The sequence below is a fragment of the Marmota flaviventris genome, chromosome 19, assembly GCF_047511675.1.
Source record: "Marmota flaviventris isolate mMarFla1 chromosome 19, mMarFla1.hap1, whole genome shotgun sequence".
Lineage (NCBI taxonomy): Eukaryota > Metazoa > Chordata > Mammalia > Rodentia > Sciuridae > Marmota > Marmota flaviventris.
In genome coordinates this window covers 21,106,703-21,124,309 of record NC_092516.1, presented here as the reverse complement: position 1 = coordinate 21,124,309, position 17,607 = coordinate 21,106,703, and the positions used below count along the sequence as shown (strand labels likewise).

Sequence of the window (17,607 nt, the reverse complement as noted above, 5' to 3'; positions counted from 1 at the left end):
AAGCCTTGGCAATTTATCAAGGCCCTAAGCAATTTAGCAAGACCCTGTCTCCCTGTCTCAAAATAAAATTTAAAAGGGCTGGGATATATCTCAGTGGCAAAGTGCTCCTGGGTTCAATTCCCAGTACCAAAAAAAAAAAAAAAAAAAAGAAAAAGAAAACAAAAACCCACAACAATAACAACAACAAAAACCCCAATAGAATCCAAGATGTACAAATTGTAATTGGTTAGTATGTGTTTTAAGAGTCTCTTAATCTTTTGTTTTCCTTGCAATTATCTGTGGAAGAAATTAGTCTATTTTGTGGTGGAGTTACATGTGGTCTGAATTTATTTTATTTTATTTTTGATACTGGAGCAAACCCAGGAGCTTAACCACTGAGCCACATCCCCAGCCCTTTTTATTTTATTATTATTTTTTAAAATTTTGAGACAAGGTCTCTCTGAGTTGCTTAGGACCTCACCAAGCTGCTGAGGCTAACTTTGAACTCACAATCCTTCTGCCTCAGTCTCCTGAGCTGCTGGGTTTATAGGCGTGTGCCACTGTGCCCGGCTGTGGTCTCAATTTTGCTGGTAGTAGTCCCATAGTATAGTTTAACATGTTCCCTATCCTTTGTTTTTGTTTGTTTAATAAATGGGTGGTTGCATCTAGAAGCCTGATCTGACTCTGTCCAGCTGTTTTGGCAAGAGATTGCCAACAGGGAGAGGTGGTGTGTTCTTCCATCAGAAGGAGCCCAGTGTCTGGCTTCCTGGATTCTTGATATTGGCCTTCAATGTTGCACATTTGGATCAATTGGCTTCACTAAGGGCTGCAAAATGGTTTATGCCTTGCATCAGAACATTGGTTCCTGTCGGTTAAGTGTACAGTCAATGGCTGGGTGCAGAAGCACAGCTTGTAATCCAGGAAGCTGAGACAGGATCACAAGTTCAAGTCCAGCTTGGGAAACTTAGTGAGGCTCTGTCTTAAAATAAAATAAAAAGGTCTGGGGATGTGAATTAGTAGTAGAGCTCTCTTGGGTTCAATCTCTAGTATCGCAGTGGGGGGAAAAAGTAAAAATCCATGATTTTTTTGGGGGGGGTTTTGGGGATTGAACTCAGGGGCACTCAACCCACTGAGCCCCATCCCTAGCCCTATTTTGTATTTTATTTAGAGACAGGGTCTCCCTGAGTTGCTTAGGGCCTCACTTTTTTGGTGAGGCTGGCTTTGAACTGGCAATCCTCCTACCTCAGCCTCCTGAGCTGCTTGGATTACAGGTGTGGACCACTGCACCTGGCAAATCAATGATTTTAATATGCAGCAATCCCCATAGGATACCCTCACAACCCCGTTTCCTCTTTTTTTGAAAGATATTTTTATTTGTTCTTTTTAGTTATATGTGATAGTATTTTGATATATCAAACATAGTCAGAGTATAACTTCCCATTTTTGTGGTTGTACCTGATGTGGGGTTACACTGTGGTGTATTAGGAAAGTTACGGCCGATTCATTCCACTGTCTTTCCTAGTCCCATTCCCCCTCCCTCCACTTCATTCCCCTTTGTCTAATCCAATGAACTTCTATTCTTCCCTTCCCCCATTTCCTCTTTAATTCATTCTCAGCCCCTGGCAACCACTAATTTGCTGCCTGTCTCTATTGATTTGCTTTTTCCGGCATTTCAAATCAATGGACATACAGAAATATGTTGTGGTCTGAGATGAACACTGTTTTTTTTGGTTCGTTTTTTCTCCCCTTGGGTGCTGGGTGTTGAACACAGGGCTTCTTGCATGCTAATCATGTGCTTTTTCAAACCCCAGCCCGAGCATGGCTTCTTAACCCTCATGCGTGATAGTCACAGAGGGGTGGGGGTGACTCTTCCAGAACCTCGATGCGTGGGACCCTCCTCCTTCTTATTGAGTTGGTCTGGAGTGGGCCTGAGCATCTGAAAGTTTGAAAAGATTTCCAATGATTCATTTGAGGACCTTTATTTATATCTTCTGAAAGGAGTGGTTTATACCCACTGTCTAATTTCTCACCTCCCACATACTTCTTGACCATGGTGATGTGGCTTCTGCCTCATCACTGTGCACTGAAACTGCTCTGGCCACAACCTCCCACTTGCCAAGTCCAGTGGCCCATTTTCAGTCTTTTTTCTCAAGTGGGCCCACTCCACTTCTTGAACCCTCTCCTCCCAGACATCTGGACATTCTCTCGGAGCACTGCCCCTCAAAGCGAGAGCCACACCTCTCTGTCTTTGTCTTACTGATCTTCCCCAGAGCCCTCTTCTTCTTCCTGTCCTGGGGGAATCTCCTCCCCTGACACTCAGTCATGGTACCCATGTGCTACTGGTGGCTCCCAACTCTATTCCTTACCCCCCATCTCTTTGGAAGTCCAGACCCATCCTCTTACCCACTGTCTGGAAATGGCCATCCACGTCCCTTGCAGGCATCTCAACCTTAATATCTGCAGAATCAAACTTGGTCCTTTCCCCAGCTGGGCTGCTGAGAGACTGTATTGCCCAGGCACCCTACGGGAACTTTGAGATGTGGTTTCTCTACTTGTAAAATGGGAATAATCCCTGGTGGGGAGTTTCAGATGAGACAGCATATAAGAATCATGGTGCCCACTCACCACAGGATTTCTGTTCAGTTACTGCCTTCTGCTGTCCCCTCCTCCGGCTGGCTTGGGATTTTGTCCAAGTTCTCAGCTAAATAGGCCAGTGCTGTTGTACTCGGGCCTCGCCTCCACCATTTCTCCTGTGCACTCTCTGCTCATCCCTCTCCCTACCTCTGCTGTTTGCCTTTGAGCCCCAAACACCTCTTTTTTCAGCCTCCAATGTCTTGCCTCCACTCCACACCTCTGTCTGGCAAACATGACTCATTCCTTCTCAGGGACAATTAGTCACCTCATCTTCCAGTGCCCCCACCACACTTGGGAAATGCTTCAGTCATTTCTTTTGCAAACACACCTACTATGTGCCAGACGATGCCCCTGGGCTTTGTAAATGTTAACTCTTGCTATTTTCTAACCCCAGGTCCAGAGACTTGGCTCAGAGATAGTGCCTGGGGATTAAGCAATCCATAAAACAGCCCTTTATCTCTTCCCCAATAATAACATAATCAGGCCATTATTATTATTGTCCCTGTTACAGATGAGGAATCTAAGGCCCCCAAAAGGCTGAGTCACTGGCCACAGCTAAAAGTGAATACTTTCAAACCCAGGTGGTGTGGTCCTGGAGTCTGAGTTCTGAGTCGTTTTACTTGTGGCCCCTCTGAGGCGATAAGTATCACTGAGTACTTACTATAAACTATCAGCACAGGGCTGGGGTTGTGACTCAGTGGTAGAGCACTTGCCTAGCATGTGCGAGGCCCTGGGTTCGATCCTCAGCACTACATAAAAATAAATAAATAAAAAATAGAGATATTGTGTCCAACTACAGCTAAAAAATAAACATTAACACAAAATGGGCAATATTGAACCTTTTCTTTTAACCTATAAAAAGCAGCAGATTTGTACAGTTCAGCATGCAGGGCACTTAGAATACAGTAGAAAACTCAACAGCAGGCAGAGGCCGCTGTAGGGAGAAGACAGTGACAGAGCATGGCAGTGGCGAGAGGACAGGGAGCTGAGTGCAGGGCTCTGTGAGGCCCACTGAATAAAAGATGTGTAAGAGAAGCCCCCACAGAGGAGCGAGAGGTGGAGGGGGTGTATTGGGGTGATGGTAACAAAGGCACTTACAGGCATAGACACCCCTGAAAGAGCTGCCCAGTCTGTCACCATTGTGGCCCAGCAATTAGTACCTGGCGGAGAGCAGGTGCTCAAAAAGGATGGGTCAAAAGAATGAACGAACAAGGTGAGGTGGTGCACACCTGTCCTCCAAGCTATTCAGGAGGCTGAGGCAGGAGGATCATAAGTCGGAGGCCAACCTGGGCGAGTTAGCAAGATGCTGTCTCCAAAAATAAATAAACAAACAAAAGGGCTAGTGGTAAGCTCAGTGGTAGAGCTGCCCTGGGTTCGATGCCCAATATTTAAAAGGAAAAAAATGAATGAATGAAAAATGGAATTACCGGACTGTAATCCCAGCTCCTCAGGAGGCTGAGGCAGGAGAATCACAAGTTAGAGGCCAGTCTCAGCAACTTAGCAAGAACCTAAGCAACTGAATGAGACCCTGTCTCAAAATAAAAACTGCTGAACACAGGATGAGGAATTAGATCAGAAGAACTGAATCAGATGCTGAGAGTGATCAGGAGGGTGGGGGAATTCTGGCTAAACTTTCTTAGCAGGATTCTTGCTAAAATTGGACAATACAGAACAAACACAGAAGTTCAAAAGTGAGGGCCTCCTCATTGAAGAGTTCAGGGGAGCCTGAGTTGGTTTGGAAAGAGAGACTCTGAGTGATCCGTTCATATGTTCTTTTTATATTGTTTCATTTTAAAGATGACTTTTATGAAGTATAATTACAAATAGTAAAATTCATCTTTTCTGGGTACAAATGCATCTGATGCGTAGCCACCACCACAGATAAAGAGATAAGACAGTTCTATCCTCAAACAGCCCTTGGGTGCTGCCCCTTTGTGGCCAATCCCTCCTACGCCCCGGCAACCACCCATTTGTTTATTTGTTTGTTCTGTTGCTATAGTTTTGCTTTTCTAGGGCATCATATGAATGGAGTTATATAGTCAGTGGCCTTTTTTTTTTTTTTTTTTAATATACTGGGAATTGAACCCAGGGTCTTGCCCATGTGTGCCACCAATGAGCTACATCCCCTTTTGAATCTTGCTTTTTGTGCTTAAAATAATTATATATTTGAAACAAAAACTTCCTATTGTTGTGCATATCAGTAGTTGGTTACTTTTTTATTGCAGAGTTGAATTCCATAGTATAGATGCAACAGTTTGTTTATCTGATACTGAGCTCCTTGGCTATTAAATAAAGGATTCAAATTTGCTTAAAAAAAAATCAATGCATCTTGTGTTGCCAGAATTACTGTCTGGCTGCCTCTCCCATGATCAGCCAATTAAATTGAGAGGCCAGGTGTTGTGTCTCTGAAGGTGACTATTTGGCAAGCCAGCTCAGTAAGAGAAAAGGGGAGCCCTTTTTGCCAGGAAGCTGATCCAAGATGGTTTTTATATAGGTGGCCTTTGGGTGTTCCCCAGACTGGTGGGCGCCTTCCTGCAGCAGGAGGCCTGGATGATGCACACCCTACCTGATTACTTAGTCATGAGGTGTTTTTCAGTTTCAGCAATTCTCGAAATAATGATCATTATTTCTTTTGGCTAATCCTGCCACTCATTAGCCACATGTTATACAATAGACAGGCAAGAGATGGGCCTAGCTGCCCCAAGGCCCTCTTATTGAGCTGTCAGTTGATCATCAAACTCCTGGTAGTGAACAAGAATGCCCTTTCTCAGGACTGGGGTTGTGGCTCAATGGTAGAGCACTTGCCTAGCATGTGTGAGGCTCTGGGTTCGATTCTCAGCACTACATATAAATAAACAAATAAAATAAAGGTTCATCAACAACTTAAAAAGAAAAGAAAAGACTATCCTTTCTCTATGTGTTACATATTACAAATTCTCTGCAATGACCGCAAAACATCCTTCCTTTGTTAGTTGCAGAACCCAGCTAAGCACCCAAACATCCTCAATGCTTGGTTTCACTAGTTTGAATAAAGTGGGGTGGGCTGGTCCCTGCATGGCTGCCGTTTGTTCCCAGGCCTTCTCCTCGAGGGATGGTGATGGGTGTACACGGGGTCAAGGGGTTTGCTCTCAGCACCCAGCCTAGGCACAGGCAGCTCACAGCTCAGATGTGAGAGAGAGTGTGGAGGAGGGTGGGGTGCAGGAGAGGTGCGATGAGTGGGTGGAGATTGAGTGCTTGGCTTTAGGAAAAAGACAAACAAGAGAGCGCCTGCTTCTGAGAGTAGAGCAAGCCAAAGTGCGTGCGTGTGTGAAAGCACAAGCTAATTGTTTCCTAGACCCCGGGAAGCCAATGGCAAAGGTGGCAAATGCCCAAGAGGCTGCAGCTCTTTTTCTGGCCGATAGATGGCGATGTTGTACTGCGTCTGGGTTCTGCCTCTGCAGTCACGCAGTTCAACAGTCCTGAAAGAATAGCCCCTGGGTTCAGGCAGTTAAGGACATTATAGACTCTGCCCACGTCCTTGAACAGGGGTTCAAATCAGTTTTGCTGAGTTCTCTCCTTGTGCGGCCTCCATCTCTAGAGAGATCACAGTTTGTTGAAGCTTCAGCCTTAAGAGAGATGTCCAAATGCGGTGGGACAGCCAGCCATGACCACAAAGGGGCTGGTTCTGATCCTGTGGCCAATTTAAAGGTGCCCTCACCCATTTACCTTTCCCTGTGGTCCTTTGCGTCAGTAAAATTCCGAATTTCCAGCTTTAAAGCACTTGCTACTATAGAGGTACTAGGATGAAAGGGACACAAGGTCCCATTTTGCTGGAGGGCTTAGTTTATAAATAACTAATCTGGGCAAAGCAGACCAGAATGGAGGCAGGGTGACCTTCAGGTGGTGCCTACAGGATGGTTGTATGTGTTGCTAAAATATTGAAATGCTCCTCTTCTAGTTGGCAATTAGCTGTTGACCCAGCACTAGGCTTGCCAGATAAAATACAGAGCACTCTGTTAAATTTGGATTTCAGATAAACCATAGGTAATGTTTAATATGTTCTAAATGTCATCAAGGATGTATACTAAGAAATCCAGTATCTAGCTGGGTGTGGCCTGTAATCCCAGTGGCTTAGGAGGCTGAGACAGGAGATGGCAGGTTCAAAGCCAGCCTCAGCGACAGCGAGGTGCTAAGCACAGTGAGACCCTGTTTCTAAATAAAATACAAAATAGGGCTGGGGATGTGGCTCAATGGTCAAGTGCCCTGAGTTCAATCCCCAGTACTCAACAAAACAAAACAAAACAAAAAACAGGAGGAGGAGGGGGAGGGGAGGGGAGGGGGAGGAGGAGGAGGAGGAAGAATCCAGTATCTAAAATAGTCAAAAAATTGGGCTGGGGATGTGGCTCAAGTGGTAGCATGCTCTCCTAGCATGCGTGAGGCACTGGGTTCGATTCTCAGCACCACATAAAAATAAAATAAAGATATTGTGTCCACCTAAAACTAAAAAATAATTTAAAATAAAATAAAATAGTCAAAATAATAAAGACAAAGTAGAGTGGTGGTTGCCAGAAACTGGAAGGGGGATAGTTTGCTAGCAGACTGGGGAATTGTTATATGATGAGTAGAGTTTCAGTTTTGCAAAATGAAAAAATTCTAGTGATCCACTATATAACAGTGTATTTGCAGTTAACAAGACGGCATTGAATACTAAAATATTTGTTAAAAGAGCCTGGCACGGTGGCAACTCAGGAGGCTAAAGCAGGAGCTTCGCAAGTTTGAGACTAGCCTCAACAATGTAGTGAGACGCTGTTTCAAAAATTTAAAAATAAATGAAAAGGGGCTGGGAGTGTAGCTCAGTGATTAAGTGCCCCGGGTTCAATCCCCAGTACAAACAAACAAACGAAAAAGAAAGAAAGAAAGGAGTAAAGAAATTTGTTAAGAGTGTTGATCTCATGCCCTCCCCTTTTAAATCTATAATAAGTAAATAAAGTTTAAAAAAGGGAAGCTCAGTCATGACAGGAAGGAGCACATGTGCTCTTTAAAAAATCTTTAATGCATATCAGAAGTTTAACTAGATGTGTTTTTATTTGCTCCATTTGGCAACCTTGTACAAACGCACCAGTCCCACCCTGAGTGACAGTCCCTTCCCTGAGATCCTGGTCTTCACCCTGAGTGCTAGTGTCCTATTTGATAAGTTGTTAACTATTTTGACTGTCACCCTTGGCTACAAGGGAGGTAGTCCAACGCCACAGCTGTCTCTCTTTTTCCCTCCCAGGCTTATCTCTGCTGCTGCCCCCAACCACCCTGGCAGCCCTGGCAGACAGCTGGCTCCGAGAAGACTGCCCAGGCCTCAACTTCGCCGCCTTGGTCACTGGGGCCGCCCCGTCGCAGGCAGCTCTGTGGGCCAAATCCCCCGGGGTCCTGGCTGGGCGGCCTTTCTTCGATGCCATCTTTGCCCAACTCAACTGCCAAGTCACTTGGCTCCTCCCCGAGGGATCGCAGCTGGTACCCGTGGTCCAGGTGGCGGAGGTGCGGGGCCCCGCCCACCGCCTGCTCCTGGGGGAGCGGGTGGCCCTCAACATGCTGGCCCGCTGCAGTGGCATTGCCAGCGCCGCCGCCACGGCTGTGAAGATCGCCAGGGGCACTGGCTGGACAGGGCACGTGGCGGGCACCAGGAAGACCACGCCAGGCTTCCGGCTGGTGGAGAAGTACGGGCTGCTGGTGGGCGGGGCTGCGTCGCACCGCTACGACCTGGGAGGGATGGTGATGGTGAAGGACAACCACGTGGTGGCCGCCGGTGGTGTGGAGAAGGTGCGTGTCTGTTGAGTCCCTGCCGCGTTCCGATCTGACCCTCGCCCCCACCACTGCCTGGTGGCCGGGGGTCAGGGAAACAACTCCTCCACCCCCAGCTGTCCCATCTGCTCAGGTGGCAGTCAGACTTGCCTGTCAATGGCACTGTCAATGGCAGGCGGTGGACCTTGGGTGGATCGCTTGAACTCTGGGCCTATTTCACAAGCTGTGGCACAGGGCCACCCTCAGTGTCGGTCCTTTTAATTTGAATATTGAGTCAAGCTGAACTCAGGTCCATTTTTTCACCCCCAACCATGGTCCTCTTATGTGGTTTAACCTCATAGAACCTCCCCGATGGGTTTCCTCATGAATCCCAGGTTCGTTATCCACCTGGGCCATTTTGAATGCCAGTGCCTTCTCCCTGGGGCCCTAGTGCCTGGTGCCAGGCCACCCATCCTCCCCCCCCCTCTCCTCCGCCTGGCAGGCAGTCAGGAGCGCCCGGCAGGCAGTCGACTTCGCTCTGAAGGTGGAGGTGGAGTGCAGCAGCCTGCAGGAGGCTGTGCGTGCAGCCGAGGCTGGGGCCGACCTGGTTCTGCTGGACAACTTCAAGCCTGAGGTGAGGTGGCCTCTGATTCCTGGGAGGGGGCTTTTGGGGGCTCTCACTTCCCCTTTCCTTGTGTCTTGCAGGAGCTGCATCCTATAGCCCAGGCACTGAAGGCCCAGTTCCCAAGAGTAGCTGTGGAAGCCAGTGGGGGTGTCACACTGAGCAACATCTCTCAGTTCTGTGGGCCCCACATTGATGTCATCTCTTTGGGGATGCTGACCCAGGCTGCCCCGGCCCTTGACTTCTCCCTCAAGTTGTTTGCTGAAGGGGCCACTCCAGTGCCCCATTCCCGCCGTTCCTAAAGCCAAAGAGGATACCACCACAGCCGTGTCAACATGACCTGCTGGGACCCTTTATGTTACACATCTTTAGGTTCAGTGGCCAACAGGATACACTCAGCATTAGGCTGGATTTGGCTCCAGCTCTGCCATTTACTGCTTCTGTGACCTGCCAGGGACTGACTTCACCTCAATTTCCTAATCTGTAGAATGAGCCTAATAAACACCTAAGCTTATAGGTTTGATACTTATCACATAGCAAGTATTAGAGTAAGTATTAGAGACCACCATAGTTCATCTATTCCAAGATGCACATTTGTTTTTCACATGCTACCTTCTAAGATGTCAGGGTGCCCCTTTAATCAGTGATGGTCCACAGTGTTTTATAGCAAGACCCCTGTCATCATGCAACCACTGTGGCCTATGCATGAAGCTCACAGATACCCAATATAAATCCAGTGTCGAATGGACTGGCTACTTAGCAAGACCCTGTCTCAAAATTTAAATAAATAGGAAATGTGACTCAGTGGAAGAGTGCCCCGGGGTTCAATCCCTAGTACACTCCCCTGACAAAATCTATATTGAAGGGGCTTGCAATGTTAGAGCACTTGACTGGCATGCATAAGCTCTTGGGTTTGATCCCAGCACTGGGAAAAGAAAATCCATATTGAAATAGCCCAAGATAGCTTTCTTTTTTACTTTCTTCTTTTAGAGACAGGGTTTCTCTCACTCTGTTGCCCAGGCTAGACACAAACTCCTGGGTTCAAGTGCTCCTCCTGCCTTAGCTGCCCTAGTAGCTGACACTATAGTCACGGGCCATCTTGCCTGACTTAAAATAGCTCTTTCCATATGTACAAAATAGAAACCGTAAGCAATAAGAAAGTGTTGCTCATAGTTTAACTGATAGTGTTCTTTTGAGAAAAAGATGTTTTATAATCAATAGTTTTTCTATATGAAGATTATGTGGCATGAGGTCTGCTATTCAGTTGTAACATTCCATCCAATGCCTGTGTTGGTACCAGTTATTAGGAATTTTTGCCCCTCACCTCCCTGGAAGCTCTCTGGTGGCAGTGAGAACCTGTCCCCTCCTCACTTCTAGGGTCTCCAACACCTCATTATGCATCCTTCCCAAAACGAAAGACTCCCATTTGGGTAAAGGCCTTTTAGGATCTGGCCCTATGGGGCTAACACTTGGTGGGGAAGATGGTGGACACAGCTGCTGGGGCCAGAGCAAAGGTCAGTGAGGGAGTGAGGATGAGGCAGGCGGAGGGTCCATGTCCAAATGTTAAGCTTTCTTCCTCACTACGTCAGGACCTGGGGATCTAAGCAGAGGACACAGGCCAGCTCCCAAGCACACACCGCCAGGTCCTGCTCACCTCCATGGCTGCCATCACACTCCTCTCAATCCTAGAATTTACCTAGAAAGCACGAGGCAGACAGATTCATTTATGGAGATGCTGGACTAACCTAAATGTTGCCTTGGGTGAAGCGCTGAGCCAAAAGGGTTATTCCCATAGGTCTTAGCTCAGAAGTGCCAGGTGGGCGATGTACCTACGCTAATTCCCACCTCCACCCTGGGTCCTCCTCTCTTTCCTTCAAGAGAAGCAAGGATGATACATCAGCAAGATGGCTTTCCCTGCTCCTCATGCTTGAAGGGAGAGAACTGAACCCCTTTAGAACAGGGGCACTCCTGGGCAGCAGAGCAGGAGATTCGGGCTCAGCGGTGATCTGGGAACTGGAAGGCAAAACACGTAGGATTCAGGGGAGAATCAGCCGGAGAGCAGCAGAGTGTGAACCAGGAGTCCCAAACTAAAACACCTCCAGGACCAAAATGGATAAACTAAATGGGTGAAACTGGGATGAAATGAAGACAGTGGGCTGTGGCCAGGAGGGAGGTGTGGGTGTGGGTGTGGCTGGAGGATAAGCTGTGGAGGATATATGTCACACCCACAGCACTGCAATGAAAAAAGAAATCTGCCAGGTTGAATCTTAAGGTCACTTTTTTTTTTGGGGGGGGGTACCAAGGATTAAACCTAGGGGTCCTGAACCACTGAGCCACATCCCCAGCCCTTTTTAATATTTTATTTAAAGACAGGGTTTCTGCTGAGTTGCTTAGGACCTCGCTTTATTGGCCCTTACAGGAATCTCCAAATTGAGACCTAGAGGGGGGAATGGGGATGGAGGGGTGGTGGGCAGGAATCCATTACCAGAGGAAAAGGAAATGGATCTTGGGTGAACAAAAGCAGCACACACCCTTTCTTGCAGAGGGATGGATTTCCAGGCAGAAGAGACTGCATGGGCAAAGGCCCAGAGGTAGAAATAGCTTGCATTGTGTGGTGTAAGATTTGAAACTGGAATCAAGAAAGATGAGATGGCGAGGAGATGAGCTGGCTCCAGACCACAAAGTGGTAGGTCAGAGGATTTGGACTGTGTCCCAAGAACAATCAGATTCAAGCTGGAAAATGAGATAAGCCTATTTGTAGTTTAGATCCAGTCCACTGCAGGAAGGTGCATTTGAGAGGGCAGAGTGGAGGCAGAGAGTCAGGAGGAGGCTGTCCAAGAGGACTTGAATGCAGGTCATGCCCATGGGGTTGGAGAGAAAGGAAAGCAGGCAGGAGATGGAGAATCTGCAAAGCAAAGCCTCAGGGACAGAGGGAGCCCTTTGGGTTCAGGATGGAGGAACGATGGGGTGTGGCTGTGGGGGTGGGGAGGGAGGGATGGGTGGCAGAAAAGGAATCTCACACCTCCTTGGGATCTTCCTGTCTAGCTGGCTACACTTCCTCTTTGCCTGGCCAGTTTCAGACTAATCCTGGATCATTTCCCCAAGTTGCCCCATGCCCAGATGTAAAGCTAATTTGGCAAATGTGCCCATCAGATCAATTTGCTAAATGAAAATCATATACTGCCATCAGTATATGATGCACCAGTGCGGACTGGTGGATGGGAAGAAAACAAGAAATGACTGAGTGTCCTGACCCAGTACATGTCCCCTTCCCTTGGTTAATGCTTGTGGGGGGTGGTGTTAGCATCTTCATTTTACTCACAAGGAAATCAAAGCTTTATAAAGTTAAGAGAGCTGCTCAAGGTCACCCATCAATAAAGTGGGTGGGGCAGAATTTAAAATCTATCATTAATAAGTGTTTCTTGAACACCTATTATGTGCCAGGAACTTTTCCAGATGGTGAATATGAAACTATTAGTAAAAGAAAATAAAATTATCTGACCTCAGGGAGATTATATTCTTGTGTTTGGTTGGGGTGGAGGTGGGGAAGAACAGACAATGAAGAATCCTTAAGGAAAAGATATAGAACGCCAAATCCTCAAGTAACCACCAGAGGGCACTGCAACCACACCACCTTCCCTTCTCTGATTTTTGACACTGGATTCTGAAGACAATAGCCAAGATGGCAATGAATACCAAGTAGAGCATCTGTTCAAGAAGAAAGCTGAGGAACAACTTGAAAGCTGAAATGGGAGTTTTTCATCCACTTTTCTAGCTGAATTTCTTCATCAGATCCTCATCGGACTGCCCAAGGCACCTCAGTTACTTTTCAAAGCCCTGTGAACTTCAAGTTCACCAGCCCATCAACACCCACCCCCTCCATTAATCTACTGCTTATCCGATTCCCCTACCCACCCACTCAGCTTCTATCCATCCTCTTTCTCACCTACCCACCTGCCTGACCACCCACCCCATCCACCAAATGCTGTTCCATCTACCCTCCTGACTACCCATATATACTAAGCACCCCATATGCTTCCATCTACCCATTCCTCCTTCCACCCCTCTCCAACTACCAACTGATGCTATGGACACCCAAAGCTAGGCCACCCAATCTACAGGGTCAAAGAGGTCAAAGCAGGTTGTCAGTGGACTGCCTCAGTGGGCTTGAGATTTTGTGTGCCACAGCCAATGAAGGGTGGAATCAGACATTCTTAGCAAACCAAGCTGTATCTTAAAATAATTCAATTTTGGATTAAAAACATTCCACTGTGGTTTTATTCTGGGGACTCATACATTACTTTGTCGCTAGCCTTCCAAGACAATAGAGTAGGTAAAATTCCATAAATGTTTCAGCATCTCTATACTTTGTTCCAATGACTTCCTGAGTCATAGATCATTTTGGCAGTTACTCAGTAACATTTAAGGCCAGCTCTCTGAAGCCCTAAGTAGCTCAAGATTGTGAAACAAAACTATAAATACCTAAGAAAATCTGACCCCAGACAGGGCACAGTGGCACATGCCTGTAATCCCCATAATTCAGGTGGCTGAGACAGGATCAGAATTTCCAGGCTAGCACTGGCAACTTAGCAAGACCCTGTCTCAGAAAAATAAATAAAAGAACTGGGATTGTGGCTCAGCAGTGAAGCACCTGTGGATTCAATCCTCAGTAACACACACACACACACACACACACACTCAAACATCTGACCACAGGCAATGAATAACTTCTTCTATTATTGATTTCTCCCCAGTATATGTGAACTTTCCTTATTTTAGATAATTATTGCTCTTCTGATGACTAGAATACAGCACAGCACATCTGGAAAATTAGCGAGGCAAAGAGATCATACATATCTTTAGTTTGGTGACTTCCTGGTAACCTCTTTCATCTCTTTCCTCTTTCAGTTCTTCACCTAAGTCAGGAGCCTCACACAGAACCAATAAAGAGCTGTCCTGCAAATTGTGTTCTCCTAGGTGTGTGTGTGTTTGTGTGTGTGTGTTTGTGTGTATGTGTGTGTGTTTGGTACTAGGGATTGAACTCAGAGACACTCAACCACTGAGCCACATCCCCAGCCCTATTTTGTATTTTATTTAGAGACAGGGTCTTACTGAGTGCTTAGTGCCTCACTTTTGCTGAGGCTGGCTTTGAACTTGCGATCCTTCTGTCTCAGCCTCCCAAGCCACTGGGATTATAGGTGTGCACCACTGTGCCCAGTTTGGATGCTCTTTTGCTTTGGTGTTTGCAATGCTTAGGAAGGAAGCTTTGAGCATACCACTGAGTCACACCCGGAACCCCATTTGGACACTTTTTAACCAAAGGAAAAAAGCAAGCAGAGGACTCAGTTCTTTTTCCCATCTTGCAAAATAACAGGTGAAAAAGCTGAGAAGCCGGACACTAAAGAGAAGAAACCTGGAACCAAGAAGCCCGATGCCATTGGCACAGTTTAAAAGGGAAATCCTAAGGTTAAGGCGCCCAAGAAATGGAGACCCAGTGCAGCCCAAAACCTGTCCTGATTAAAGGAATTGGCAGAAATACAAGATAGAGTACTCAGCTGCTAAATGGAACATTGAAAGAAGGAGGTTCTTCTGTCACAAAACCAATCGGTGGTGACAAAAACCATGGTACCAGGGTGGTTAAACTTCAAAATGCCCAGGTACTATCCTACCAAAGATGGGCAATAAAAGTCATGGAGCCTGGGCATAAATCCTTCAGTGTGAGCATCGCTCCGGCACCATCTCGTTCATCCTCAGTGAGCGCCACAGAGGAAGAGAGCAGTTTTCCAGAAGCACTTGAGCAGTGGCTTGCTACTTGTGACCGGACCTCTGTCCCTCAATTGAGTTCCTCGCATAGAGCACACCACAAATCTGTTATCACCGTCTCCACAAAAGCTGATATCCGCAATGGGAAAATCCCCAACCATCTCTGATGCTTAATTCAAGAAGCAGAAGCTGCAGAAGCCCAGACACCAGGAAGGTGAGATCTTGGACGTGAAAAAAGAGAAACACAAGATTACAGAGGTTGACCAGTTATTCCTTAGCTCCAGGGCTACATGTGATCAGTTTTCCTCTAAAAAATGGAATTATCAGGGTGGGTTGTGGCTCAGCGGTAGAGAACTCACCTAGCATGTGTGATGCCCTGGTTTTGATCCTCAGCACCATATAAAAATAAATAAATAAAATAAAGGTATTTTATCCAACTACAGCTAAAAAATAAATATTTTTAAAAATGGAATTATCCTCACAAATTGGTGTTCTGAATTTCTTACCAAGAATCTAAGTAACTGATACAGTTTTAAAAAGAAAGGTTCGTTCTTTCTTCCTTCCTTCCTTTCTTTTCTTTTATTTCTTTCTATTTATTTTTGGTACTGGGGATTGAACCCAGGGATCACTAAGCTACATTCCCAGCCCTTTTTATTTATTTATTTATTTATTTATTTATTGGCGCTGGGGATTGAACCCAGGGCCTTGTGCATGCAAGGCAAGCAGTCTACCAGCTGAGCTATATCCCCAGCCCTTATTTATTTATTTATTTTTAAATTTTGAGACAGGGTCTTGCTAAGTTGCTTAGGCCTGGCTAAACTGCTAAGGCTGGCCTCAAGTTGTGATCCTCCTGACTCAGCTTCCCAAGTTCCTGGGATTATAGGCCTGTTCCACCACACTCATCCAAAATATTCCTTTCTTTAAAGCTGAATACAAAACATGCTTCCCGCTTTAAAAAATAATAAGCAATAAAGTCCTGGTAAATCTCACTAAAAACCAAAACAATACTTAATTTGAATTTTTGTACAATCTGCTTTGTTTTTCAATCTGTTATGAGCCCAAAAGGGGAACTCACTGAGACTTTGCAGTTTTTTTAGATGAAGGATTACAGTTAATATATTTTTATATTGTTGGTATAGTAATTACCTAAATTGGATGTAAGATTTCAAGGGCCAAATCAAGTCTTACACATTTTATTCCTGACTAATTAATTCCATTGGATGAAAAGTCTGTTGGGGAAAACACAGAACATTTGGAAGAACTGTTTACACAATCTATGAGTCAACGATCTGGTGACGCTCTGAGTATAAGAATTAAAGCAGAATTCCCCAAAAAAGTTCATCATAAATTTTCTGACATGTTTAATTCACTCCCCCGTTAGTTAATTTACTTACCAGCATATAAAATGAAGAGAGTTAAAAAAAAATCCCCATCCACTCCCATCCCCCTGAGATAACCACTTCTAAGGGGCTCTGCTTTTAATTCTTCCAGAAGCTTCCTCTCGGATTGTAAAGACGGATCTTTTATAGCTTTAAGAATGTGTTGTGGGTTGGAGATATAGCTTAGTTGATAGAGTGCTTGCCACCCATGCACAAGACCCTAGGTTTGAGCCCCTGTACCACACACACACACACACACACAAAAAAAAAAAAAAAAAAAAAAATCACAGGCCTGTCATACCAGCGACTGGGAAGGCTGAGGCAGGAGGATCACAGTTCAAAGCCTCAGCAAGGGTGGCGAGGCACTAAGCAACTCAGTGAACCCTGTCTCTAAATAAAATGCAAAATAGGGCTGGGGATGGAGCTTAGTGGTCGCGTGCCCGAGTTCAATCCCAGTATCCCCTCCTCTCAAATAATGAGATGTGAAGGACAAAGAATTTATCTCACTCACACTTTTTCTCTTATTTTTCCTTGTTTTAATTTTTTTCTTCTTTATTTTTTTAAAACAAGAGTTTCTTTTCTTAACGCTAAAGTATATGAATCTATAGTAGTTAAAAATGTGACAAAGGTACTTCACACAGGTGACAGCTGCTGTGTACCACTGCCACTAGAAGGGCACCGTCCATCAGACCTTAACCTTGGGAACATTCTGCTGGATGCTGCACATGATATGCAAGGTGCAGATTCGGGGTTGGAACGCAGGGTCATGGCTGATCCCAAACTTGGGCCCATTCTGTGCCCTTCCTTATTCTGCTCCGGAATTCTTCCAGGGCCAAGACGGAGACGCTCCTGCAGTGAACATCTGGATTACCTGTCCTGACCGCTTGGCTCTGCAAACTGCCTCTGCGCTGGTATCATCCTCCCGATATGGCTACCATGAGGAAGAGAAGACGGCCCCCAACCGTCTCCGCAACCCAACAGAAATGTCTCTCCTCTCTCGTGGGTCCACGCTAAAGGTCTGACCTGATTGGTCACATTCCCAGACCTTAGCCAATCACACTGGCCAAGGAGGGTGGAGGTCTCTGCTGATTGGTCAGGTTGCAGACATGTGACCTCCGCCTCCAAAGCGTCTTGGGAGCCGCTCACTCGGATTCCAGGTGGGGGTTGCCATGATTCCCTAGAGCAGGGTGCAGCGTGGAGCCTCTGCATCCTCTGCCCTGGGCAGTGCCTGCCCATACCTCCTCCCGCACAGCACTGTCTTCTGTTCTCAGAGGTATCCATGGCAACCCTCCTTTCCTTCCTCGCCCCATTACACTTCTGAAAGAATAGCAGGACTTCCTGTGTGGAAGTCGGATTTGGGATTTGCAGCCCACTTCCAGGCCTGCTCTTGTGTGAGGTTGTAGTCAGTTATCAGTCAACAAACATTCACTGAACACCTACTATGTGCCAGGGTCTCGATAGGTGATGGATCCAGGGATT

The 17,607-nt window shown here is 46.2% G+C and overlaps 1 protein-coding gene and 1 pseudogene across 2 annotated transcripts in view; both read left to right on the top strand.

Moving 5' to 3' along the window:
- Qprt (quinolinate phosphoribosyltransferase) overlaps positions 1 to 9,515 on the top strand; it is a 65,100-nt gene extending 55,585 nt beyond the window's left edge. For both annotated transcript variants that reach the window (XM_027948712.3, XM_071605494.1), the window contains exons 2-4: positions 7,868 to 8,403; positions 8,867 to 8,998; positions 9,070 to 9,515. In XM_027948712.3, coding sequence (XP_027804513.2) covers positions 7,868 to 8,403; positions 8,867 to 8,998; positions 9,070 to 9,288 — 887 coding nt within the window. In that variant the 3' untranslated portion in view covers positions 9,289 to 9,515. The remainder of the gene's footprint in view (positions 1 to 7,867; positions 8,404 to 8,866; positions 8,999 to 9,069) is intronic.
- Positions 9,516 to 10,467: 952 nt separating this feature from the next.
- LOC114103108 (large ribosomal subunit protein eL6 pseudogene) lies at positions 10,468 to 17,150 on the top strand (annotated as a pseudogene).
- Positions 17,151 to 17,607: the final 457 nt, after the last annotated feature.